The sequence below is a fragment of the Gossypium raimondii genome, chromosome 5, assembly GCF_025698545.1.
Source record: "Gossypium raimondii isolate GPD5lz chromosome 5, ASM2569854v1, whole genome shotgun sequence".
NCBI classification, from domain to species: domain Eukaryota; kingdom Viridiplantae; phylum Streptophyta; class Magnoliopsida; order Malvales; family Malvaceae; genus Gossypium; species Gossypium raimondii.
In genome coordinates this window covers 4,983,829-5,007,759 of record NC_068569.1, presented here as the reverse complement: position 1 = coordinate 5,007,759, position 23,931 = coordinate 4,983,829, and the positions used below count along the sequence as shown (strand labels likewise).

At 35.0% G+C, this 23,931-nt stretch overlaps 4 protein-coding genes across 21 annotated transcripts; 2 read left to right on the top strand and 2 right to left on the bottom strand.

Annotated features, from left to right (window-relative positions):
• On the bottom strand, positions 1 to 5,534 carry LOC105767905 (serine/threonine-protein kinase STY13). Of its 3 annotated transcripts, none has more exons than XM_012587473.2 (4): positions 5,316 to 5,534; positions 4,751 to 4,906; positions 3,408 to 4,418; positions 1 to 687 (listed from the first exon to the last, which is right to left on the bottom strand). In XM_012587473.2, exons 3-4 carry the CDS (start codon positions 4,325 to 4,327, stop codon positions 348 to 350), a joined length of 1,260 nt encoding a protein of 419 aa, XP_012442927.1. In that variant the 5' UTR covers positions 4,328 to 4,418; positions 4,751 to 4,906; positions 5,316 to 5,534; the 3' UTR covers positions 1 to 347. The 3 variants fall into 3 exon arrangements, with proteins under 3 accessions (XP_012442927.1, XP_012442929.1, XP_052486858.1); XM_012587475.2 differs by having other exon boundaries at positions 4,777 to 4,906; XM_052630898.1 differs by lacking the exon at positions 4,751 to 4,906.
• A 191-nt stretch (positions 5,535 to 5,725) lies between these two features.
• On the top strand, positions 5,726 to 12,370 carry LOC105767907 (uncharacterized). 12 transcript variants are annotated; one of them, XR_001125667.2, is made up of 9 exons: positions 5,726 to 6,015; positions 6,105 to 6,369; positions 8,242 to 8,304; positions 8,407 to 8,446; positions 8,525 to 8,589; positions 8,714 to 8,830; positions 10,876 to 11,000; positions 11,548 to 11,618; positions 12,227 to 12,370. XR_001125667.2 is itself a non-coding variant. In XM_012587487.2 (9 exons), exons 1-8 carry the CDS (start codon positions 5,945 to 5,947, stop codon positions 11,593 to 11,595), a joined length of 798 nt encoding a protein of 265 aa, XP_012442941.1. In that variant the 5' UTR covers positions 5,726 to 5,944; the 3' UTR covers positions 11,596 to 11,618; positions 12,227 to 12,370. The 12 variants fall into 12 exon arrangements, 7 of the variants coding, with proteins under 7 accessions (XP_012442941.1, XP_012442940.1, XP_012442939.1 ...); XR_001125666.2 differs by having other exon boundaries at positions 11,763 to 12,370; XR_001125665.2 differs by having other exon boundaries at positions 11,757 to 12,370.
• A 406-nt stretch (positions 12,371 to 12,776) lies between these two features.
• On the bottom strand, positions 12,777 to 17,059 carry LOC105767906 (uncharacterized). Of its 5 annotated transcripts, none has more exons than XM_012587477.2 (8): positions 16,486 to 17,051; positions 16,110 to 16,391; positions 15,615 to 15,723; positions 15,008 to 15,053; positions 14,611 to 14,747; positions 13,841 to 13,899; positions 13,392 to 13,515; positions 12,777 to 13,029 (listed from the first exon to the last, which is right to left on the bottom strand). In XM_012587477.2, the coding sequence occupies exons 1-7, from the start codon at positions 16,566 to 16,568 to the stop codon at positions 13,413 to 13,415; spliced, it is 819 nt and encodes a 272-aa protein (XP_012442931.1). In that variant the 5' UTR covers positions 16,569 to 17,051; the 3' UTR covers positions 12,777 to 13,029; positions 13,392 to 13,412. The 5 variants fall into 5 exon arrangements, 3 of the variants coding, with proteins under 3 accessions (XP_012442931.1, XP_012442932.1, XP_012442934.1); XM_012587478.2 differs by having other exon boundaries at positions 16,492 to 17,029; XM_012587480.2 differs by lacking the exon at positions 14,611 to 14,747 and adding an exon at positions 14,342 to 14,427 and having other exon boundaries at positions 16,486 to 17,028.
• Positions 17,060 to 19,644: 2,585 nt separating this feature from the next.
• Positions 19,645 to 23,423, top strand: LOC105770642 (proteasome subunit beta type-6). The gene is made up of 8 exons (XM_012591925.2): positions 19,645 to 19,891; positions 19,973 to 20,049; positions 20,180 to 20,235; positions 20,535 to 20,607; positions 21,692 to 21,803; positions 22,677 to 22,750; positions 22,924 to 22,998; positions 23,100 to 23,423. Exons 1-8 carry the CDS (start codon positions 19,783 to 19,785, stop codon positions 23,229 to 23,231), a joined length of 708 nt encoding a protein of 235 aa, XP_012447379.1. The 5' UTR covers positions 19,645 to 19,782; the 3' UTR covers positions 23,232 to 23,423.
• The last annotated feature ends 508 nt before the right edge of the window (positions 23,424 to 23,931 follow it).

Here is a 23,931-nt window from a genome sequence, read left to right as displayed (position 1 = left end):
TGAAAAAGAAAAACAGAACAGGTTCATCCAATTGTGAACCTGCATTTAAACAATCAAGAGTAAGAGATATGGCAGTCCCACATATATAAATATAGATACATAAGGAAACCACATCAATGGTCCCCTTACTTCTACAACTACCATCACCACTAGTCCAAGTACAAGTTCACACCAAAATCCAGCATTCTGAACCCAGTAGTTACCTTCTATCTGGAAAATATTACGTAAAGGGTGAAAAAAATATAAATGTAAAATACTGATACATACATGAATTATATTTAATTTCTTACTGCTTCCCTTGCATCTTTCCGTTTATTGTCGTCTGTTCTCCACTCTTCCATTCTGGATCAGTCAATTGTCATTGGTTGAGTCATGCAACACCTGAACCGGGCTTTACGCACGGTTGTCAGTATATCCGTTTCAGCAATCTCAAGCATCTTCACAATGTCAGTGAAGGGAGGACGAACTTCTGGGTTTATGTCCCAGCAACGTGTCATGATCTCACGCAGCACAGGGAGGCAATCGTTTGGAATAACTGGCCTTACACCCTTGTTCACCACAGCAAATGCTGCCTGAACTGCAGTCATGTTCTGGAAAGGAAGCAAGCCAGTGATGAGCTCCCAAAGGACTATTCCAAAACTATACACGTCTACTTTTTGCGTGTAGGGTCTATGCTGTATCATCTCTCTGCAAGAGCCAAGACAAGCACAGAATCATAACCAATAGTATTATTAATATAAATAAAGAACAAAAATGAATAAAATACTTACAGATGCAAATCAGATACCAATTCAGGGAAAACTGATGATAAACTAAATGTCAAAACAAATGCATCAACAAACACCGTTAACACAGTTATCATTGATATATAAGACGCAAACCAGTTTCCAGTACTCCATTTGAAATAGGAGAGCAATTGCCTAGGACAAATCCAAGTAACATGGCAACTAGAGTAACATGATGAAGTGATCCAATGTTACTTGACTATTTTCTCTCTCAGTGGGGAATAATTTAGCAGTGGATATTAAGTCAATAACACGAGAAAGAGGATTTAAAAGTACAGAACTTATCAATTACATAGGGTATTAAATATACTCGAGTGTCTCACGTCTGCTCCTCAAGCAGCAACGTTAGTTAACTATTCATGGATAACGACACAACATAAAATGTTTATATATTATAGAAATAACTGACATGGCATTCTGCCTCATCAGATATGGTTATATCAACTAATGCATACACATCTCAACTTTACATCACAGAATCTTAGAGATCCAAATACCTACTTCAAAACAAAGTCTAGAAAGGCGTTACTTCAACTAAAAACCAAGATACTAAATCAGAGGAAACACAAGAGAAATTCTTATATACTCAAGCTTTGTCAGCAAAACTTATTTTTGGTCAGTGCTCTCTTCATTTCATGGCCATTGATGTCTTCTCCAACTTCTAGCAAGACCAACAAGACCTAATTTTATATTTTCACTTGCCTTTCCTCCTCCTCACTTCTATCCTTCTAGTGATTTACATTTTGTCCCAGTAAACAACTAGGGTGGTTGCCACCTTTTTATTCCTCATCTACTCAAATATGTATCTGGTCATGCTTCAAGCTTGGTTTCCAGCATATTTTTGAAGCAAATCAGTTGCTGTCCCACAGATAATATTCCAATTTATGGATAGCTGACCAAACAGAGCACATTCACAGTTTGCTGTCTCATTTTGAAATGCAGTAGAAACCGTCAAATGCTCCATTCAAATATAAGGTAAGAGACCTCGTTCAGTTTAAAGCTAGGACATTTCTTGGTAAAGCATACTTGCATCCAATCTCCCTATTTGAGCAAACTCCAGAATAAGCCATTACTAAGGGCATTAAATCATTCCTTGTTTCAACTCTTATTAGGCCATTATTAAGTACATCGATTCACTTTATTTGTCCTACTCCCTTGCTTCAACATGACACAACAGAACCAGTAACCATGTGAAGGTAGATTCCCATGCTTGGCAATTAGCCTCTTTAGAATACTACCATTTACATTCAAAGAGACAAATCATAAGCAATGCTGGCCAGTCCAACCTCAGTGCTGTACAATAGAATGTTGCAAACGTAAGGCATAAATTCCAAATAATCTCCAGGGTAGCCTTTGCAACTCCTCTATTGCTGTGCTGCTGCAAAAATTAGTCATTGAGCCATCGGGAACCCTTGCTCACAACTCTCAAATAAAAGTTACATGATTTATTAAATTAGAAACAAACTAATGGCAGTGCACGATAGCACACAACAATGAGACAGTGAGGTATAAACCGATATAAAACGAAGGATCACTTTAAATACATCAAACAGAAAGTACATGTATACCGGGTGGAAGAATACTAGATTTAGATTCTAAGGAAAATCTTTCAATACTTCCAAATTGCGCTGAGATCTAAAGGTAGAAGACCTGTTCTCTCAGCCATCTTATATGGAACGAAACAAGAATCCCAAAATATGGAGAAACAAGATGCACTGCAAATAGTGGCAGCAGATGAAAATAAGCTAGTCATAATCTCTGTCTTGCTACTGAACTGTTTAAAATTTCATAAGAACGCTCACTCTTAGAAATTAATTTAGGACATAAAGAAATGAATGAATGAATGCCTAATAAGTAAGTTATCCATCAAGTATCCACTTAATCGTTGTTCCATCTTCTTTATTTTACTTGAGAAGAAGCCTAATTCACTTTAAACTGCAACACATCTAGATGCCAAACATTCACACCTATGTTAGAGAGAGACATCAGAAATCCTATCTTCTAAGGTAATACATGTACTTTCCCAATAATCTACTCAAACTTTCCTTAACCAATAACAATTTCAAATTTTTAAGAATCTGAAATTGTTTAAACATTAAATATTCAAACCAAAAAGAAAGAGAACTCAAACTATTTATAAATAAAATCATATTCTCGAAGACAGTACCTTCAAATTATCAAACAAAAGCATCAGCTATTAGAAGGAAGCTGCTAGTCGGCATAATGAAGTTAAGAACTTCATAATCAAATTCACAATTCCAATAAAGATGTAAAAGAAACTATCCTTGTTGATGATTTCAAGCAGCAAACTCATAGAATATATATAATTACAAGCTCCAAAGACTCGCTCTCTTAACATAATTCACAACAGAAGAATATCATAGATAATCTGCAATCGTTAAAAGTTAATTAAACAAAGGAGTGCAAAATAAATGCAAAAAGAATGCCCAACCTTAAGGGTTTTATTAGAAAAAGAAAAAGAAAATATCCATAGAGCTCATGCAGATTAGAGAAAATCATCTAACAAAGACGAAAAGTTCCATCATTTTATTTAACAAAAAGATGCAAATGTCATATCGTAACAGGGGAAGAAACTGTAACATATAGGGCCAAAAGACTTACGGAGCCATCCAACGGTATGTCCCAGTCTCTGGAGTCATGCCCTCAGTCTGCACCTCAATACGTGCAACTCCAAAATCTGCAATCTTTATTGATCTATCAGCAGCTATTAGAAGATTATCCGACTTCAAATCCCTGTGAATAAACCCAAGCCCATGCACATAGGCCATCCCTCTTGCAACATCCAATGCCTGCTTAACTGCCAATTTCAACGGCACAGCACGATTCTGCCTCCTTGTTAGAAACTGTCGAACTGAGCCACCCTTTGCATACTCTGTCACAATGCACCAAACCATTGGTTTGCGACAAGCCCCAATAAATCGCACAATATTTGGATGCTTCAGTGTTGCAAGCATCATAACTTCCTGCTGAAACTGCTGTTCCATAACTTGTGCCTTCTCGGGGCTATTCTCTGGCCTTTCTAATATCTTAATCGCAACATCCTCACCATTATATGTACCTTTGTATAACTTGCCAAAGGCTCCTTGAGCAAAAGCTGAACCCATGTTAAGTTTCCTTAAATCAATAGTCCACTCATCATAATTCGGCAATCCCTCAGTTGGGTACCTATTATCCATCAATGCTTGTGCTAATGCATCATCATTAAGTGCGTGGCCAACTTTACCAGGACGAATCACGCTCTGCCCCACAGAAACAGAGTAATTGTGGCGGTTCACAGGCTTCAGACCAGGATGGCTTAAAATGTGAGTTAGGGAATCATTAGAACCAACGCTGCTGTTTTCAACAGACATGGACACAGACCCACCAGCATTACTTGTCTGTAAACTGTCAATAGACATGTTAGTACCCTCTCCAAGCTTTTGGTAAAACCCTTGAGTAAAATCATAGTAATTGTTATCGTTGTTGTCAGTTCCTCCCATAAGTCCAGTAAATTTAGGACCCTCGACCATTTTCCCAATCATGAATGAAACCGCAAATGATAAAAACCAGGACAAGAAGATTTCCTTAGCCCAAACTCTTGGCACTCATTTGATGGCACAATCTCTACACGATCTGCCGTAAACCAACAAAAAATGAAAGCTTGTGAGTTACCATCTAAAGATTATGGACGAGCAATGATTGAGTTTTACGAAAAGTGCCAGACAAAAGCGTCCACTTGCAAGAAAAGGGACGTAAGTGAAAGTTTGGAGATTTAAGAGGATAAGAAATGTTACAGGGAGAAGATACATCGGGAAAGAGTGTCCCGTTATCATCAGACACCCGGGTCCTTAAATTTTTCTGTTTTTGGTTTGTTTTAATTCAAATTATTTGAGAAAGGAGATACTTTTGAAATGATTGTTCTTAATTTTGGTTTTAGTATAATCGAATGAAGAAATAAAGCAAACCTATTTGGTTACGGAAAATGAAACACCTTCGAATTCGAGCTGCTAGCAAACCCTAGACATGCAATTACTGGGATCCCAGATTGCTTAAGCTGAATCGAAGCTCGTAGCCAGAATAACCATTAAAGAAACAGTCACCCCTCAAAGTACCAGCGAAAACTGAGATTGAAATGCAAGAGCACTGGTTATATTAGATAGAAGTTCTGGGCATGCTAAAAACAATAATCTAACAAAAGAAGAAAAAGCCCTAGACCCTTATGTCCTTATAGAAACCATACAGAATGAAATTTAGACCAACCGGACAAAAATAAAAACTCAAAATTCTTAAATTTTATATTCAAGTTCAACATCCTTCCCAGCCCAAAATTTTCATTTTTATTAGAAAACCAAATTATTAGAAAGAATAACATATTCCATCACACGGCAACCAACTTGAGGCATAGATCAGATAGTGAAAAGATGCTCAAAATCAAATAAAACACGGAAAATTGCAGAAAAACAGCAAAAAAACTCGAGCAAGACAAGTGATAAAGAGAGCGGATTCAGATGAGATAAATAAAATGCATACCTGAAATATATTACTAAAAAAAGAGTAGACGGAAATTTAGAAAACGACTGATCGAGATGCTTTAATTTTACAAATTCATTTAAAGCCTCCTGCAAACAAGAAGAACAAGACGAAGAAGACGAGCAAAAGATTTAGCAAACAAAAAAAGGGGTAAAAAAGTTGAAGACGAAGAAAGGACCAAAAATCGAAACAACAACAACGACGAGAAGAAGAAGAAGGGGAGGAGGACGGGAGGAGCGGTATACGCTTCTCGATTACTTTCAAAGCCTCATTTTTATTGTGACCAGACCCAACACCAGTCGTCACTATTCCCCCTACTTTTCCACTCGCTTACAATACACGTGTCGGTAAAAGCCTTGCTTTGCTGGCTTTTTCGAGAACTCTATCCTGTAATAAAGCGCGTGTAGTTCCTTCGCTCTTTTTTTAATCCATCCTCCAGTACTTCTTTTTCACGATTTTTGTTTTAAAAAAGAAAATCTAGAAGCGATTTTTGGGGCGTGATAACTTAAAGCAGAGGAAGAAATTCCTTAGATCAATAAAGAGAAGAAAAAGAAAGTGGAACATATTAGGAAGTTGAGTTAGATCCGATCCGAATCGCAAGTATTGAATAGTTGAAGTGGAAGTGGAAAATGGAAGGGATAAATGAGAAAGAGGAAGCACAAAAAGGTTCATCTCCGGCTGAATTGGGCAAATGGGCGGAGTATGTTCTTTGTAATTTGTAAATGTATTGATTGGATCAGGGTTTGTTGTTTTTTAGAATGTAAAATATAGGAGTGATTGAAATGACAGGATTCAAGATACGCTCAAGAAAAGAGTGATTACGGTGGATGATTTCCCGTGGAGATTAGCCTCACCGTCGGAGTCGGAGCCACAGCAGCAACAGCTCAAGTATGTTGGAGGCGTAGACGTCAGCTTCTCCAAGGAAGAACCATCTATGGCATGTGGGAGTTTGGTGGTGTTGGACCTACTTCATGATCTACGCCTCGTCTATCAAGAGTACACTTGCCTCAGCCTTGACATTCCTTATGTCCCGGGCTTCCTTGCCTTCCGTGAGGTAACCTCTTTTTCTTTTATCTTAACTTTTACAGAGTCCAGTGACAGGACAATGTAAAAGAAAATGAGTGTCTGGGAATTTGAAAATGAGTCCACACCGGTCCACCTTGTCTTTGTATCTCAACTCATTCCAAACAGTTGCTGCTTTATGTTTCAATAGCTTATTCCGGCTTCAGCTGTACCTCTGTAAATAAGGCAGTTACATGACATTCCTGCCTTTCTAGACATATGCTTCGATCCAAGCAACTCAAAGTGGCCCAGCTTGGATGAGCACCATCCATAGATTCATCATTAACTAGACAAGTCTTTAGATCCCAAACCGCCCTCTGCCTTAGCATACCAACTAACTCTGCCCCCTTTTGCACATCCTTCGATTTCTTTCCACAGGAAGGTATTGCATAGTTGTGACTTTGTTTGGTAGTAATTGGTTTCTACTCCAAAATTTGGATACTGAAAAGAACAGACGGAATGTGCTGCAGATGACCTGCAAAGGATAGCTGTTTGATTGCTCAGCTCTTGATTCTTTGTGTGATTTTTTTCACCAGAGGGTTACAATCCGTCCCCTAGTTTCTTGGTGATCAGAGGTACTCCCAGGTTTGTGACAGGCAGTGTTCCGAGCTTGAACCTATCTTTGCAGCTATGTCCAACAACATCTCATCACTTATCCCTGAACTATAGATCTCACTTTTGGAACAATTGAGCTACAAAGGTGAACTCACATAGAAAACTCAGTATGTTGGTTATGGCTCCAACAAATTCACTCTTCCCTTTGGTGAAGCTTAACAGCTCATCAATGAAGCACAAGTACATGAGCCTCATTTTCTTGGACTTAAGATGATATGGAATAACGCCATACACAGTTGCTTGAAAAGGCAGGATAGCACATCCATAGCTATGGAAAACAAATATGGGGAGACTGGATCACCTTGTCTAGCTATCCTACAAGCCGTCCATTAACTGTTATAGAGAACCTGGGTGCACTGAGGCATTTTCTTATCTACTAATAAACATTTCAGAGAAACCAGGAACATTGGTCTCTTGGATGATGAACTCCCGCTCTAGTGTATCAAAAGCTTTGTACCAAATGTGCTTTTTAATTGCTTGACTTCTACTTCTGGCATTAGCTGGGAAATCCAAAAAAATGTCTTTTTTTTTTTATTTCCCCTTGCATGACTATGCTCTAACCTTGTTAATGGGGTTACATATTAGCCATGTAGATATGTACTTAGTGATAGAAATTGATTTCAAACTGTGCACCCATTTAGAATAGTGCTTTTTGTTCTTGATGATGCAATGAACCAGTTTTTATGTAATATACTTTTGACCCTCTGCAAATGGGTTTTGTGGATTTTCTTCTGACATATGCCACTGGGGTTAAGTGTTGCTTTCTTATAATAGTATGTGACAAGAGACCAACAATTTGTGAAATTTTGCATAGCTTTATTATCTGGAAATCTGAGTTCGGAATAAATGCTTTTATCAAAGATTAAATTACCCAATTTCATTTTTGAATCATCCTTGGTTATCTTGGCGTAACTGTTTTGTAGCATGCTTGTTGGTTACTTTCTCAGTGTTCGTACTCATTTGTTTATTTCTCTACTTTTCCAGATTCTGATATATGTATATTCGGAGAATAAAGTTTCAAATGAAAATTGGAAATAAATATATTCTGAAAGGTTATTTGTTTATTTTGGATAATACATCTAAAAATATCCCTATTGTATCTACACCCACATCACACATATAATATCTATATTTGAAAATTTCTTGGGGGCATGTTGCTCCCTGGTTCTCTGGTCATGTGACTCCTTACCAAGTCTTCCATCATTCTATCAACTATTTAACTAAACCAGTTTAACTCTCTTTTTTCAAGGCTCCCATTCTTTTACATCTCTTGGCGAAGATGAAAAAAGATGCTAGTCCTTTCTACCCACAGGTCCTCTCCTCCGTTTTTCAATTTAAAGTTATTAGTTTCGTCATTATTTATTATTGTTCATCTTCTCCTTAGTGTCATCTAATTCCTGCATGCGTTTAACAGGTACTTATGGTGGATGGTAATGGATTACTTCACCCTCGAGGCAAGTCAGTCATTTACTCTATTAAATGCCCTTATCAATTGTCTCCTTCTCTGTATTTTGAGGTTTTTCCTTGGCCAGGTTTTGGTTTGGCCTCTCATCTAGGTGTTATTGCTAATATTCCAACCATTGGTGTTGGAAAGAACGTAAGTTTACATCAACTACTATTCTATGCACCATTACATATTATTAGTCATTTTAATGAACAAACATACATACAATATATAAATGTATATTTGGTCATGGCCAATATATTTATATCTTTTTCAGCTGCATCATGTTGATGGTCTTACTCAATCTGGGGTAAGAAAACTTCTCGAAGCTGAAGAAAACAAAGCCAAGGGCATTATTACTTTAAGAGGCAACTCAGGATTCATCTGGGGTGTGGTAAGAAGTTGAGCAGGGTTTGTGTTTTTCTTATTCTTCCTAGTCATAGCATAAGCAGATATGAAGTACATTTATTAAAAAATAAATCACGTTCTTGCAATGAAAGCACTTTTATTCAACCAATCCTAAAATGCTGTGGCTTTATGCAATAACTTAAGCCACCATGAAACTACCACCCTTTTGTTAAAGAGCACTTTCTTTTTCAACATGGGCATTGTAATTTGACTCAAAAGAGCAGAATGCAGACCCATGCTTCTTTTTTCTTTGAAATATTCCAAGGATCATACCTAAGGGAGGTTTGTCTAAACTAAATTGCAATTCACACAATGCTGAGTCTAAATAGTAATCACGGACTAATTATAGTACAAAAAGCAAATAATAAAAAGATATAGAAAAGAACATAAAAATCAAAACTAAAATAAACAATTGAATCCTCAATCAATTTGAGCAAGCAGAAGATTAACTCGCATTTGTATTCATGATCACCTTCAGATTCAGGTTTTAACAAATTAGTTAACAATTAACCTAGTTAATACCTTTCGGCTTGTAACTAAGTTAATTGATTGATTTAACCTACTTATCTTTCGACCTGATAGCTTAAATCGGGATAGATTAAGTGGTGCTCGGTAGACTATCTTTTCGATCTCATCTACCTAAGTTACTTCTAGGGTCGTCAATCCTAGGGTTTAATTTCGTTTAACCTATGTCAAATAATTCGGAATAACCTTAAACCCTTAGTCAATCACTCCCACTTCCGCTTGTCAATCTTTCTAGGGTCCTTAGTTCATGGCTATTCTAGATGCAATTTTCCCTAATCGAATTTTCAGCATTCAAAATAAATGTAAAAACAAGAGAAGGGAGAAGAGAAATCTAGATCCTAAGTTGTGTGTTGAAAATTGATCTGAGAAACCCGTAAATAGATGTTGATTGTAATGCGATTGGAGCAGAAATGAAAATGATCAAGTAGAATTGCAAAAAGAACTGAAAACTAAACTTGAATTGAAATCGAAATTGTTTGAACAGAAAATCTGAAATAAAACCCCTAAATCTAAGAACAAGAAATTTCAATAATCAAAGAAGCTCCCGTATTTAAGTCCTAAGCACTAATATTTATAGTAGTATTGTTAGATGACCGAATTAGGTCAATTACAGACTGCTAATTATGTTGATTAAGGTTGTGTGGACGAAAAACACCCTCTGTGGATAATTGGGCCTCGTTGAACTGGTGTTACGACATCAAAGGGTGGTTGTCGCGACATTTGGACTTCGAATGTAACACTTCTTGGTTCAAAGTTGGTTGTCGTGACATTGAAGAGTTGTTGTCGCGACATCGATGCCTTAATGCTCCCTTTGAGCTTCGAAGTCTGTTGCCGCGACATCCTCACTTAATGTTGCGACATCCAGGGGGGTTCGCTGACTTCTTGGCTTAAAATGTTGTCCTGCACACTCAACCAACACATTAGTCCTTCTTTAGACTCAGATTGGCCTAACAGGTCATAAAACACACTAAGATGCTCATTTTATTGAATTCAAAGATAAAATTACTAAATCTATAAACTGAATAAAAAGCTAACAAATCACTTGAATCTGAGCTCATTAAGTGTTGAAAAGAGCTTAATTTGCCACAACGAGTTGTGGCAGATCAAATATTTTTCTGGCAAACTCACTGGCTTGCTGCTTATGCTTCAAAGTGAAGTAGGCATAAGCCGTAATCATGCATTTACCATACCTTGAGAGTTTCATTTCTTTTCATGTACTATCTAACGAATCTACTAGCATGTAGGTGTTGATTTATTTAATGCTGGAGTCCGTCATTCTTATGCAACTTTGAGAAGCTCAGCGTATTAAAGATATCTGTAAATTTTTTTCTTTAACCTGTTGAATGTTAAAGTAGTATAAGATATCAACATGTTGCAATGCTAAGTCACTTGTTTTTATTTTTCATTTTGATTAGTTCATAGAGTTGAGGATTCAAAAATGGACGTACAGAAGTTATCTCGGCTTTATAGTCCCAAATCTTCACTGTACTTTGTCTTTTTCAATAGGCAATGAGATCAGAGCAAGGTTCACTGAAGCCTGTATTTGTTTCAGTTGGTCATAGAGTATCACTTGAAACTGCCATTGAGATTGTAAACATGACCTGCAAATTTCGTGTGCCAGAACCTATCAGGCAGGTAATCTCAGTTTGGTGCTTGCTGGTAAAATTATGAATTTGTTCTTCAGAAAATTAGCATGCACCCAATTCTTTGAAGTGCTTAATCTTTTAGCTTTTATTTATTTATTTCTTGTATCATTGATTGTTCTTGTTCTAAATGAGAATATGGAAGTTCCCTGGTCTTAACAATTGTTAAAGGCTTTGTTGCTTTGGTCTGATGTTTGTAGAGCTACATATTGCTAGGTTTTAGAGAAAAAACACCTGAAAAGAAACTGACTTTTTATGTACATCTAAGAGGTGAATTAGAGGGATTGTCTAAGGTAGAAACCACTTGAGATTCCTCGAGGGGTGAAATCCAAAGCATAATTTGGAATGCACCCTTACTGATTCAGGGTTTCAAAATAACCATGCAATAGTAACTCCTTTCCTTATTTTGATATAATTTTGCTTGTCAGTGAGATCAATTATTCGGAAATAAGAAACATGAACCTTTGAGCATCTTGTATTTGATTGTTACTGTGGTATGAAATACTCAAGCCTAGACTTGCATTTGTAAATGTAGGCTGATATAAGATCCAGAGAGCATCTTCGAAAGCTCAAAATGAAATGATCGAGTGATGCAATTGCTAAATGGTAGGTTATTTTGTAAACTTTTTTCTCCTTGCTCGGTTATGTGAACCTGCAAGTTAAGTTAAAGATTGTGCAGCTTTTTCTTAGATAGATGTTAAGATTTGTTCTTAAAAGCAATTAGCTAATGTGGAAAGCATCTAGGATCAGTACTGGTGGCAGTACGTTGAGCATGAGTGATGATTACTCTGCAGTACTAGCGGCATTTGTTAGATTTTCAGAGCAGTTTCAGGTATCAAGAATGAAGACACTGTCACACTATTGACTTCTTATGTAAGTAGTTGCCGTCCCGTGACAGCTAATAGCATACTTGAGTTTTGGGGGGGCTGACAGCAACAGTTGGCAATGATGGCTTGTGTTTCCTTTCCTGAATGTTCTCATGTTGTTTGTATAGCAAAAAGTCCAAAGGCATTGAATGATCCATCAATCAAACGAATTTAACTAGAGAAAGCTTAGCTTGTACTTAGACGTGCTAGCCCAGGAATACAGAGATGCCATGTCGGTTTGCATTTGCAAGATTCTTATTAATAGACGTGCTAGCCCAGGAATACAGAGATGCCATGTCGGTTTGCATTTGCAAGATTCTTATTAATTTGATGCGGGTCCTTTTGCAGTTAAATTGTAGAATTCTCTGAAAGAGTTGTTGGCTTTTCCAGTCCTTGATCCACTGTTACCAGGTTTTGGATCATGATTCCAACTACACAAGACTATGTATAACCCTCTTGATTCTTGAATGGTCTTTAATTTTGCTGCAACTATATATTATTGTACTGCAGCCCTCTACTATATATTATTGCAAGGCATTGTGGTAGGATCGATTACAGGTCGGTTAGCAGCCACTCTGCTCGTATAGCCAACAATCACTTTAACTCACAGCATACATCACAATCCCACCACAGAATGCCTGAGCCCTTGATGGTGATGCTTTTGCTTCACTCAGTTCAGACCTTTTCTGGTTTGTTCTCACTATCAATGCTTGAGAGGATCACTTTGATGAAGTTGAAGCTGACCGTGTAAAAGAGCTTGTGCTTTTATCTTTTTGTGTATGGTTTAGATTTTTTACCATTTCAATCTTCACTGTAATAATTATCTACAAGCAATTTTTCAGCATCTTCATGGACTAAGAAACTAAATTGACTCATTCAAGGGGTAACGGAGTCAAACTTGAGCAAAAGGGCATTTCAATTACAATCCTAACAATGCATACAAACAGGTAGTTAAAATATTGACAATGAATAACCAATACAGCGACATAAGATTAGGTTGAGTTAGTATACAGAAATTATCATTTTAATACAACAAATGTGAGCATCTTATTTATTTTTAATTTTAGAGTCACCCCAAGCCCATATGGAAAGCTTCTTGCTGGGTCTAACTATGTTCTATCCCTTACTCGGCTTTGCCTTTGCTAGTTTGCCTGTTATCAGTAATTAAACACAAAGGCAAGGTTAGAACATCCAAGAAAATAAAATCATTATTTAAGGTAATTAAAACGAATACTATTACTAGCAGCAGAGGTTAACATCCTTCATTACATCACTTTAATCTGACAGTACAAAATACAGCTACATTTGGCGAATATGATCGTTAATTTGTTAAATAGCCAGCCCCAGCCAGTTTGTCTAAATATGCTAGTCCCCTCCCCCTACTTTTTTCTCAGATTAAAACTGGTTGCCATTGATTCAGATTAAAAAGAATATGGTTCATCATCATGGACTTAACTGAGACAAATAAACACAAATTAGGGAAAATAAAACAGTTAACGGGAGAAAGGCTTACCAGCTGATATGAACAAAGAAGCTAATTTATCAGCTGCTTTTGGAGTTGAACCCAGTTGCTGTAATCTTGCACTAGCTGCTGAAGAAGCAAAGGAACAAGTCTATCCAGTAGAGCTTGTATCATTCTGTATTAATAACAAATCCATTTTATAATATATGCATGGAAAAATTAGCGAGTGAAAATGAAAATCCCCCCTCCCGTACTATTAACAGTACTTGAGGTAGAGGATTAAGTTGGTGTCAGACACTATGTAATGCGATTTAATCAACCATACAAATTATCCTTCAATATATACTAAATGAATATACTAAAGTAATGAAATAATAGTATAGTTAGAGAGGCTCCTTAAATCTTGCAAGCCCCAAAAGATAAATGTGCAAGAGGATAGGATAGGATACATAAACATAACCCTAGCATCTGTATGCTGCAATTAAACAAGATATACTTACATATTTCCCGGACCCTCAACGGCTGAAGTTGGCAGTAAAATAAAAGGTCGCGTGTAAATCTGTTTACAAAAGTCAACCTCATCCATAATGTTGTCAAAGTAAAATAAAAAATCATTGCTTAAACAGCTAGAAAGATGAGATAATTAAACACGTTAACATACTAGAACAGAAATACAATCATATTATCATGCTGACATTCTAAAAAATATGACTAGAATCAAGATTCTACAGAAGTAAAATATAAATCGAATCACATGACCCAGAACTGTCTAGTCAAAGGGGCTCCCAAATTAAGGTAACGCACCAGGAGCCTGAAAATTTTGAAATTCAATAAACCTAAAAGGAACTGCAAAACTTAACAATTTCATATTATTTTGGAAGGCAAAAACATATACAGATGGATATTCTGGACAACCCAAAAGAACAATGTTGTCACGGGGCAGAATTGAAGTTAAATATCCAGGTAACTATCATGATCTTTAAAGCCAATAAGATAACAACCTCAAGACATAGATTCAACTTCACATCAACCTCTAAAAATGGTTCAGACATATTTGTGTCCCAAGTAATATGATTTATCATAGTAGCTGCAAAATTCAAAGCAAAACTAATAGTTACAACATGGTACCAAATACTCGCTTTATATAGCACAACATGCATTCTTAAATATTCTGAAAAGAAAAATCTTCATAGGCCGTCCATCTTAATTCTGTTATCAAGGATACAACCGAATGAAATCTATCCAAGCACACACAAAAAACAGGTCGTACCCAGTGCACAAGGATCTTGGCTATAAACAGGGGCAGGTCTAATGTATGCTGCCTTCCCCTGTTCATAGAGGCTGTTTCAAGGGTTTGAACCCATAACCAAGCAGATAGCAAGTCAGGGACGACCTTCAAAATCTTGCCTATCAAAACACAAAACTTGTAGCTATAGTTTGTATCCAATTGGGTGATAAGAGGATAGCAGCTAGGGACCAAATGAAAAGTTTAGCCAGAGTCTTTAAAATCCAAAAGGGCATACATTTTAAGTTTAAAATGATTGGTTTTCAAACAATAGGTTTAGCACTATGTGACAAGAATTTTAGTCCATCTAAACAACATCTGTCACTCTAAATAAAACCAAACCTATATTAGCTCAGAGGTATACAAATGCCATAATAAGTACCTGAAAAATGGTCATTTTGGCGTTCCACAACTTCTGAACCCTTGAACTGCATACCATTTCAGCAACAAGTGTACACGCAATTTTCAACAGTCATCAAACAGAGTATGAATAACAGTAACCATTTTCTTTTTAATACTTGACAAATCTTTCATTTTCAGGATTAAGTGAAAATAGACATTGTCATTCTCATCTAATAAGCACAATAGCAAAAATTGGCATTTTGATATTGATGTTACTTATTAATGTGTATGCTTCTGAGTTGTGACCAACTAGAAATCAGCATGACAGAGCACTGATGTCTTTCCATACAGTGTAATTTTCATAGATTAATCTGTTCAAATTTTGAGCATTCTTCACTTTTGCTGTAGAGGCTTCAACGCTAAGAGGAATCACTGGATGATGCATTTTTTGGATGACATCAAATTTTCAGTAGAACTTAGCAGTGTACTTGCAAAATATAACCTCTGCTGACAGGTTCTGAAAATGCTAAATGAGTTCTTTGCATTTATTTCCTTTTCTTTTCATTTTTCCTCCTCACTGTAAGCAAACATTTTACCCCCACCTTACTTTTACCTTACAGTATCTAAAATGTAGGATCAAAGCTCACCTTGCAAGAAAATAACTCAACAATGCAGTCTTCTTTTGTGGGGATCACTCGCAAGTCAAGTACAGGACTTGCTTCAAAGTTGAAGAGCGCAAGTTTTGGAAGTGTGCACCTGAACAGCATCGAAGAAAATATATATAATCAAGAGATAAAGAAGATGAAGATAAAAGGCATCAAATTAAGCCCTGAGGTTAGAGGTTTAGAATGAATGAGAAACTTGGAATAAGTCAATTAAAAAAAAAAACAGTTCCTTGATAGCCAAAGCAAAAAAGGGCATAGACTAAACTAAATACAACAAGAATGGAGTTTATTACACGCTTCTCTTTTCCCAAGGGCTGAGCAGTAATATGAGGCATAGCCGAAAAAAGGTTTCTTAAAAAAGAAATTTGATTAGTGATATGCTATGTGTTGCCTGCAGCATAGGGCATAATAGTTAAGCAGTAAGAATACTAGCAGTGACCAGTAACACTATGAGATAAAGCAGGGAAGGCAACTGACCTGTACGCATTGGTGTCAAGAAGCTCAAAATTTTCTAAGGCTCTAGTGTTTAGTATAGCTTGGATCCCAGATGGGTGGCTTAAAAATTGACTGATATGATAAGGTTGGCCGCCATCGCCCTTGTCTTTGAAAGTGTCATCATAAACCGGAAGCTTAACCCTTTGGGTCCTTGAAGCAAACAAATTTGCTTGCTTTGCATTAGAGGAAGCCACGATATTATTGTTGGCTTTAAAAGGGTGTAGCCTGAGTTTGATGGGGAGTGGAAGAGTGGCTTTCCTGAGACTGCATATATGGAGAGATCAAATTCAGGTAGGAATTAGTAGTTAAATTAAAATACTTAACTTTACTTGTAGAAGAATATGGAAGAAATCTCAACATGAACCTGCTGCTGCTACTCAAGTGTGGAAATAGAAAGCTCCATCTCCATCCATTGTTGCTCGCAGTTGCTACTATCTTCATGTTATTATCTATCCTCAAACCCCAATGGATGATTTTTATTTATTATTATTTATCTCCTGAGAGTGGAGACGCTGAGACTATAGAAAGTAGAGACGTCCATTCAGAGGAGCATTTACCTTTTATACTTATTCGTTGAAATAACGAATTTAAGAGCCCAACTCGACCCAACCCATTCACGGGGGTAACAATTTGCTGTTTCAATTACTAGGAAAGCAAAAACAAGATTAGTGTTCATCTCGTCGTATAAGATGAAAAATTAACGTTGACAACTACCAGGTTTTCTGTTCTTTTGGGTTAGGGTTCACCGAATATGATGAGACATGTCAATACCATGGGTGGTAATAGGAAAAGAACTACGATTCATACGTGCGGAGAACTGTAAAAAAAAAAGAAAAAAAAAAGAAAAAGTGGTGATTGAATGGTTTTGACATGGATCTGCGGTATTGTCCCTTTTTGTTAAGGGAAGAGCGTATTTATAACCTTCAACAAATTGCTTGACCATGGAACTTCAGAGATAAGGGTAGTCTCTTAGCTTAGAGCCGATTGGATTTGTCTAGCGACTATTTAATTGGGATTCACGTGTCAATCATGGAGGAGATAAAATATTTGTGTTAAAAGGTATTATTTTTTTTAGGTGGGTATACTCAATTTTAGTTTTTGTTTCTCTTTGAGTAGAACACAAAAGGGTTGATGGAGGTTTTTTTTGGTGGACTTAACCGTTAGAAACTCCATGAACTTATTTGGTCTCTCGTAGGGAGGTAAAAACTTGAGGCTAAAATCGAGTATAACTATTATTTTGAGATAATAATTTAATTGTTGAGAGAGTATGACACTTTAAAGTAGATATACACTTTTAACAAAGTTTAATATGTTAAATATGCAATAAGCAAGTGACAAGAGTCACACTAGGTGATGATTCTTAGTTAAGCAAGCTAAATCTTAACCGGTAGAACTTGGTGCTATTCCTTAAGTGAAAGAAGATATGTAACAAAAGTAAGTGATTAACTACAAATTTATTTTTGACATAAGCAATAGTTTCTACACAAATTTTTTCACTTTAGTACTTAAAAATTGTTTCTCACTTTGATACATGAACTATCATTTTCATCCTAATTTACCTCAAAATAAAAAATTGCTAATAAGAACCGACATTTGGTCCATTGTTATTGGACACCAAAAATTGTTGGGGCAAAAATGGACGCAAAATAATATTTTAAGTACCAAAATGAGATGAAACGGATATCAAGTATTAATGTGAGAAAAAAAGATAGTTTAAGGGCTAGATCTAGACTTAAATCCTTTTTTTTACTTTACCTTGATATCCTATAATTACATTAGATTTGATCCAATCCGAGGTCTAGTTGGTAGAACTCCTAAAGAAAGCTTTGCAGCATTTATTTTCCCCATTCATAAGATTCAAACTTCAAGACTTAGTCTAATATAAGGTTTTTTAGTCTAATATCAGGCTTTTTCCACCTTGGCTGAAGTGATATCGGTCCAGTTCATTCGGATTTTTTAAATTCTCCATCATAATTTAACTCTCAATTTTTTCATATTAAATTTTTACTTTGAATTTTTAGACTAATTTTAGCAAAATAAAATTTACTTTTATAGTTTTTTAATATTATTTAACAAAGTTTCAAAATCCTTTTCATGAATATTTCTAAAAATAACAATAACTTTTCAAGTAAATAACAATAATCAATAATTTATATATATTTAGTTTAAAGTTATTTTTCAGTATTTTGAATATAAAATAATTATTTTGTATCATAAAAATTAAAATTATTTATAAATCAAATAAAAATAGAATTTAGTTCAATTCAATTAGCTATAATTTTTAACTTGCATTATATAAATTGTCTTGATTTTCGATTTTTGATTTAAGTCGATTTTTGATTTTCGATTTTTCCAATTTTAAATCAAATCGACATTAGTAAAAGTATTTTCTTGATAGACTATAGCACTAATCAAAAGTGGTGTGTATCTGCATATATAATTTTTTAAAAATTCGATAAAATTTATTTTAAATAAAATGATCAAATTTTTAAATTTTAGATCTGTTTTATAAGAATTTTGAAAATTTTGAGGTTTTAAGTTGAAATACACTATAGTCCCAGCTTGATCTCAAAGTCGGGTATAAAAGTGCATAAACTATTTATTGATTTAAGTATTAACTTGAGGACCTTGGCTCAATCTTTGAACCCAAATTCAACCTCTTCGACCTAACTCCACCCCCCAAATACATACTATTAATAAAAATACATTTATCTAAATTGATGACTTATAAATACAGACCAATTTGGATAAAAATTAAAATTTGTATCTCAAATTGGATCAGAGACCTGTGCCAATATTGAATACCTTTAAGTTTCAGATCATAAATGTGACGTACAAATTTTGCTATTAATCCTTAAATTATATTTAAGTTGTAGTTTAATCTTTAATTCGATCCATTTTATTCCCATGCTTTTTAAAGTTTTGAATTTCAAGTTTGAACTAATATGATAATAATTAAATTTGTATGGTCAAAATTAAATCATGCAGTAGTTACGTAAAGTTATGTATTTATACGGTAAAAGTATCATAGAAACTCTTATATCGTGAGTCGAATTACATTTTGTTCCATTTACTTATAAAATGAGCAAATTAACCATTGTATATTAGATTAAAAACAAATAGATCATTCTATTAGTATAAAATACATGTGGCATGTTATGTTCAACTGTTAGTTTATTCCACTGTTACACTAATTTTAACAGTGATGACATTTTAATAGAAAAATCATTTTGCTATTTAATTTAACATACTCAGACTAATTTACTTATTTTTGAATAATAAAAAATATAATTTAAATCTTAGTACAATGATCTCCAATTTAATTATTTTTAATTTTATATATTTTAAACTTTAAAATTTAAAATAAATTAAATAATAATCATTAAATTAGATATAATTTGCTGCATAAAATATAAAACGAGTACATCATAGAAAACTAAAACTGACAAAATCAGCAACTTAGGTATAACACGTACACCAATACGAGAATTTGACCCCTGTAGTATAAAACTACAACAAAATATTGATTTCAATAATTTCTCTTTCTCTTGCAGTGTTGCGGAAGAAAGGTCTTAACGCAATTTGAAGAAGAGCAGAGTTTGGATTAGAATTTAGGGTTTTACGGAAGGAACGGACGAAGACAAACAAGAACCAGATGGATCTGGAAATGAACTTGAACGCCCCCCACTCCATGGGCACAACCATCATCGGTGTCACCTACAACGGCGGTGTCGTCCTCGGCGCCGATTCTCGTACCAGCACTGGTATTCTATTTCTCTATATCTTTTACTTTATTCTTACAGGTTTGAATTTCTAAATAATGTACTTCTGATTTTACTGATTAGGGATGTATGTTGCTAACCGGGCATCTGACAAAATTACACAGCTCACTGATAACGTCTACGTTTGCCGCTCTGGATCCGTAATTCTTTCTTTCGCTTCAACTCATTTGACCTTACTCTTTTATTTAGGATTTCTGGTCTCCGCAAAATATATATGTATATATTTTGTATATTTTAGATACGATGATTAAAAAGATTGTCCTGTTGCAGGCTGCTGATTCTCAGATTGTTTCCGATTATGTCCGCTATTTCCTTCACCAACATACGTCAGTTCTTTCTTATACATTCTCTTATTATTGGCTTTTGCCTTTTCTTTTCTTTTTAATTTTGATTAATTTTGCTGTTTTGCCTTCCAGTTGCTTGCGGTTTGTATGTTCCTACATGCTAATTAGCTTTGCATTCTTTATCTAGAAATTGCTTTCTTCTATTTTTGTTATATTTAAGTCATCACTGATTCTTGGATTATTATTATTCGGATTTCTTATTAGTACTATTCATGAGATTGCTTTTTTCAAACTTCTACCATGACTGTTTGTTTAACAGCTTTTTTCCCTTGCATGAACAGGATTCAGCTTGGCCAATCTGCAACTTCCAAAGTCGCTGCAAATCTTATCAGGCTACTATCCTACAATAACAAGGTTTGAGCTTATTGCGTATAAAAATTACTCTCGACTCTTTTTTTATTCTTCTACCTTTTCCAATCCTACTATTACTCTTTTTTTCAATGTTTGCATGGTAGATTTAGTGCCTATTCATACGTCCCCTGCCTATCATACAGATTTTATGTACGGTCAAGGCACAAGCATTCTAGGAATTAGGAGCCTTTATCGCTTAGATGTTCATGACACAGAAAAAGCTTTCACCTGAGCAATTTATAGAGCACATGTATAAATAAAAATATGAAATATATGTATGAAAAACAGGTAACAGCTTCACAGCCCAAACAGAAGAAGAAAGTAGAAAAGGATAGAAAAGAGAAAAGAAAAGAAAATCCAGGCCTTGGAAGAAGAAGAGAGTAAAAAGCTTAGTAACAATTGTTTTTTTTTTTTTTTCAAGTACAACTGCCGAGATTGAATTTTGTCTATAAAATACTGTAGAAGACGGAAACTGGTTTCAGTTCTCTTAAAATATAATACATTTGAGCTTTCAGCTTCCTTTTTTGAAATTTTTAACACAAATAAAATTTCGGTTCTATGGCTCCACTTTTTTAGGAAAAATCTTTGGATAGGCTATATAGTACATTTTATTTATTTATGAATCTTAGATGTGTTTTTTTTTAAAAAGAACAAAGCAGAAATCCAAAAGTATTTTTACTCAGGCATGTCTTCTTTCACTTGGTCACGGAAGCTTCGTTGAGCTCAAAATGCCTTCACCTCATCAATGGGGCCTCGACTAGAGGGTCTTGAGGCATTAACTCTATCCGGTGATGCACCTTTACATGTGCCTTGAAAACACTGATTGATGCTTGAATTTTCAACCCTTCAGTTATTGAGGAAATCATAATTATTTTCTTTCTTCATGGGAAGTCTTTTCTGGTTGCAACCATTTATTTTGGAAAGTAGATACACTTCAACCAGTGCATAGACTCATTGAAATTAGGCTTTAGTTTTGCTGCAATTATTGGCAGAATTTCATATTTTTAGGAGCAAATGAGGATTTTTTAATCTTTTTCCTATAATTGATGTCTATTTGATTGACACAGTTTTGTTATTTTTTGAGTAGAACATGCTTGAGACTGGCCTTATTGTTGGCGGGTGGGATAAGTATGAAGGTGGTAAAATATACGCAATTCCTCTTGGTGGAACTCTGATTGAGCAGCCTTTTGCTATTGGAGGTATGATATTCTCTTCATCTTTTAGCTTTAAGCCTCCTTTCCTCCCAATTTCAGGAGCTAAGTTTGATGCCTGTTTACTAGGGGTGTTCAAACGGTTAACCGAACCGAACTAGTATTAACTGAATTAACCGAATTTTTTAATTCTTTAACCGTTACCCGAACCAAAATTTAAAAAAAAAAAATTAACCGAACCGAAATATTTTTGGTTAATTTAGTCGGTTAACTGAAATTTATATGTTTTTTTTTTGTTAAAACAAGTATAAAACATATCAAAAAAATAAATTTATAATATTCATTTGACCGGATTAACCGAATTAACCAAATTAACCGAACTAGTAATAGCCTAATACATATAATATATAATATTATTTATTAAGTTCGGTTAATCTGGTTAATTACCTGATTTCGAACTGAATTAACCGTTAACCAAAATTCCAAAAAACTTTTAACCGACCTTTGACTGAACTAGATCGGTTAACCGACCAATTAACCGAATTAGATAAGTTCAGTCAGTTAATTCGGTTTTAACCAAAGTTTGAACACCTCTACTGTTTACATCATCTGGTTTTATGTTGCTTTGCTTTATTTTACATACATGCGATTATGCATGGTTCAACAGCTGTATTGTCTTGTTTGGACTGATTATCTGCATATTGCTCATTGATTGCCCTCATTTTTTTCCGTCTAATTATCAGTTTCTCAAAGTTCTACATCACCTAGTTTTTACTGTCAAAGTTGTACATCACCTAGTTTTTACTGTTGACAACCTAAAATATTGGGAGTTTGCTTAAGGAAATTATGGGGGCCACTGGCAGTGGTGCAGTACTTTTTGTGGAAAAAAATTGTTATGATTTGAATGTGTGGATTGCACAGGATCTGGCTCCAGTTACCTATATGGATTTTTTGATCAAGCATGGAAGGAAGGAATGACAAAGGATGAAGCTGAGGTACGCTTTGTTTTAGTCAAGTTTGATAAATGTTTTCTTGTAATTCTTCAGCTTTATGGATAGAATTACTTTTTAAAGGTACTTCTAAATTTTATTTTATTTTTTGTAAAAGTACTTATTGATTGGTTGACCATTAACTTCACTATGAATTGTTGTATGGAAATTCATTGTAGCAATTAGTGGTTAAGGCGGTTTCCCTTGCCATTGCTCGTGATGGTGCTAGCGGTGGTGTCGTTCGCACTGTGATTGTAAGATATGTTACACTTTTAAATGAATGGGTTTTGCATGTAAAGTGTGAATACTTTGTATAGATCTGATCTTTGTTTTTTTGTGTTGTGTTGTGTTGCAGATCAACTCTGAAGGAGTCACGAGGAACTTCTATCCCGGTGACAAACTGCAGCTATGGCATGAGGAATTGGAGCCTCAGAACTCGTTGCTGGATTTACTGAATTCTTCTAGTCCTGAACCCATGAATATTTAATCAAATCAAAGGCCAAGGGGAAATTTTTGATTATTTTTATGTGGAAATTTTTGGGTAGATCCAAGAAATCGCTTGAAATTGATCTAACAAATCCCAGATGATTCGTCTTATAATATTTTGTTTGAATACAAGTACCATTAATATTATATTTTTATATATAGATAAAATCTATAGGAAATTCATATTTAAATATATTTTGTGTGAATTAATTAATAATTACTCTCTTTTTTTACTTTAATTTATATACATCAAGAATTATTATCTAAATTTATGGACCATATAAAAAATATATATATTGATGGTTGACCAAGTTTCAGATTTCTCATGCGTCATGTAAAATTTCGTATTGAAACGTTTCAACACATTTTGTGTTCTCCTTTGTATCCACTGATAGAGGGTTAAGCACGTGGGTAGGTAACACAATGGATGTCCTCATCGACTAGACAAAAGTCAAAAGAAGGATATCATCGACTTAAAAGAAAAAAAAATTGATACGCTCAATGCCAATACCTAGGTTGTTTGTGAAGCTGGATTTCTTTTTTTGTTGTAAAAAACAAAAATTGAGTTTAATATTTTTATCTAACAGTAAAATATCAAAAAAGGTGTTTGAAATTGAACAAATAATGGGATGAGTGCATAATTGCAATTGCATTTGGGCTAATCCTTGGTGTTGATGTTGAAGGTGAAAAATATTGTTGGG

Bases quoted from the DNA above. Each gene is read 5' to 3' on its own strand.
- LOC105770642 (XM_012591925.2), top strand. From the start codon at position 19,783: ATGGATCTGGAAATGAACTTGAACGCCCCCCACTCCATGGGCACAACC. The intron at 20,236-20,534 runs GTCAGTTCTTTC...TTGCATGAACAG, and splicing joins TATTTCCTTCACCAACATAC to GATTCAGCTTGGCCAATCTG. The intron at 20,608-21,691 runs GTTTGAGCTTAT...TTTTTTGAGTAG, and splicing joins TACTATCCTACAATAACAAG to AACATGCTTGAGACTGGCCT.
- LOC105767906 (XM_012587477.2), bottom strand. From the start codon at position 16,568: ATGAAGATAGTAGCAACTGCGAGCAACAATGGATGGAGATGGAGCTTT. The intron at 16,392-16,485 runs GTTGAGATTTCT...CCATATATGCAG, and splicing joins AGTAGCAGCAGCAGGTTCAT to TCTCAGGAAAGCCACTCTTC. The intron at 15,054-15,614 runs GTGAGCTTTGAT...AATGGTATGCAG, and splicing joins TTGAGTTATTTTCTTGCAAG to TTCAAGGGTTCAGAAGTTGT.
- LOC105767905 (XM_012587473.2), bottom strand. From the start codon at position 4,327: ATGATTGGGAAAATGGTCGAGGGTCCTAAATTTACTGGACTTATGGGA. The intron at 688-3,407 runs GTAAGTCTTTTG...TGGCTCTTGCAG, and splicing joins ACATACCGTTGGATGGCTCC to AGAGATGATACAGCATAGAC.
- LOC105767907 (XM_012587487.2), top strand. From the start codon at position 5,945: ATGGAAGGGATAAATGAGAAAGAGGAAGCACAAAAAGGTTCATCTCCG. The intron at 6,016-6,104 runs GTATGTTCTTTG...TTGAAATGACAG, and splicing joins GAATTGGGCAAATGGGCGGA to GATTCAAGATACGCTCAAGA. The intron at 8,831-10,875 runs GTAAGAAGTTGA...CTTTTTCAATAG, and splicing joins CAGGATTCATCTGGGGTGTG to GCAATGAGATCAGAGCAAGG.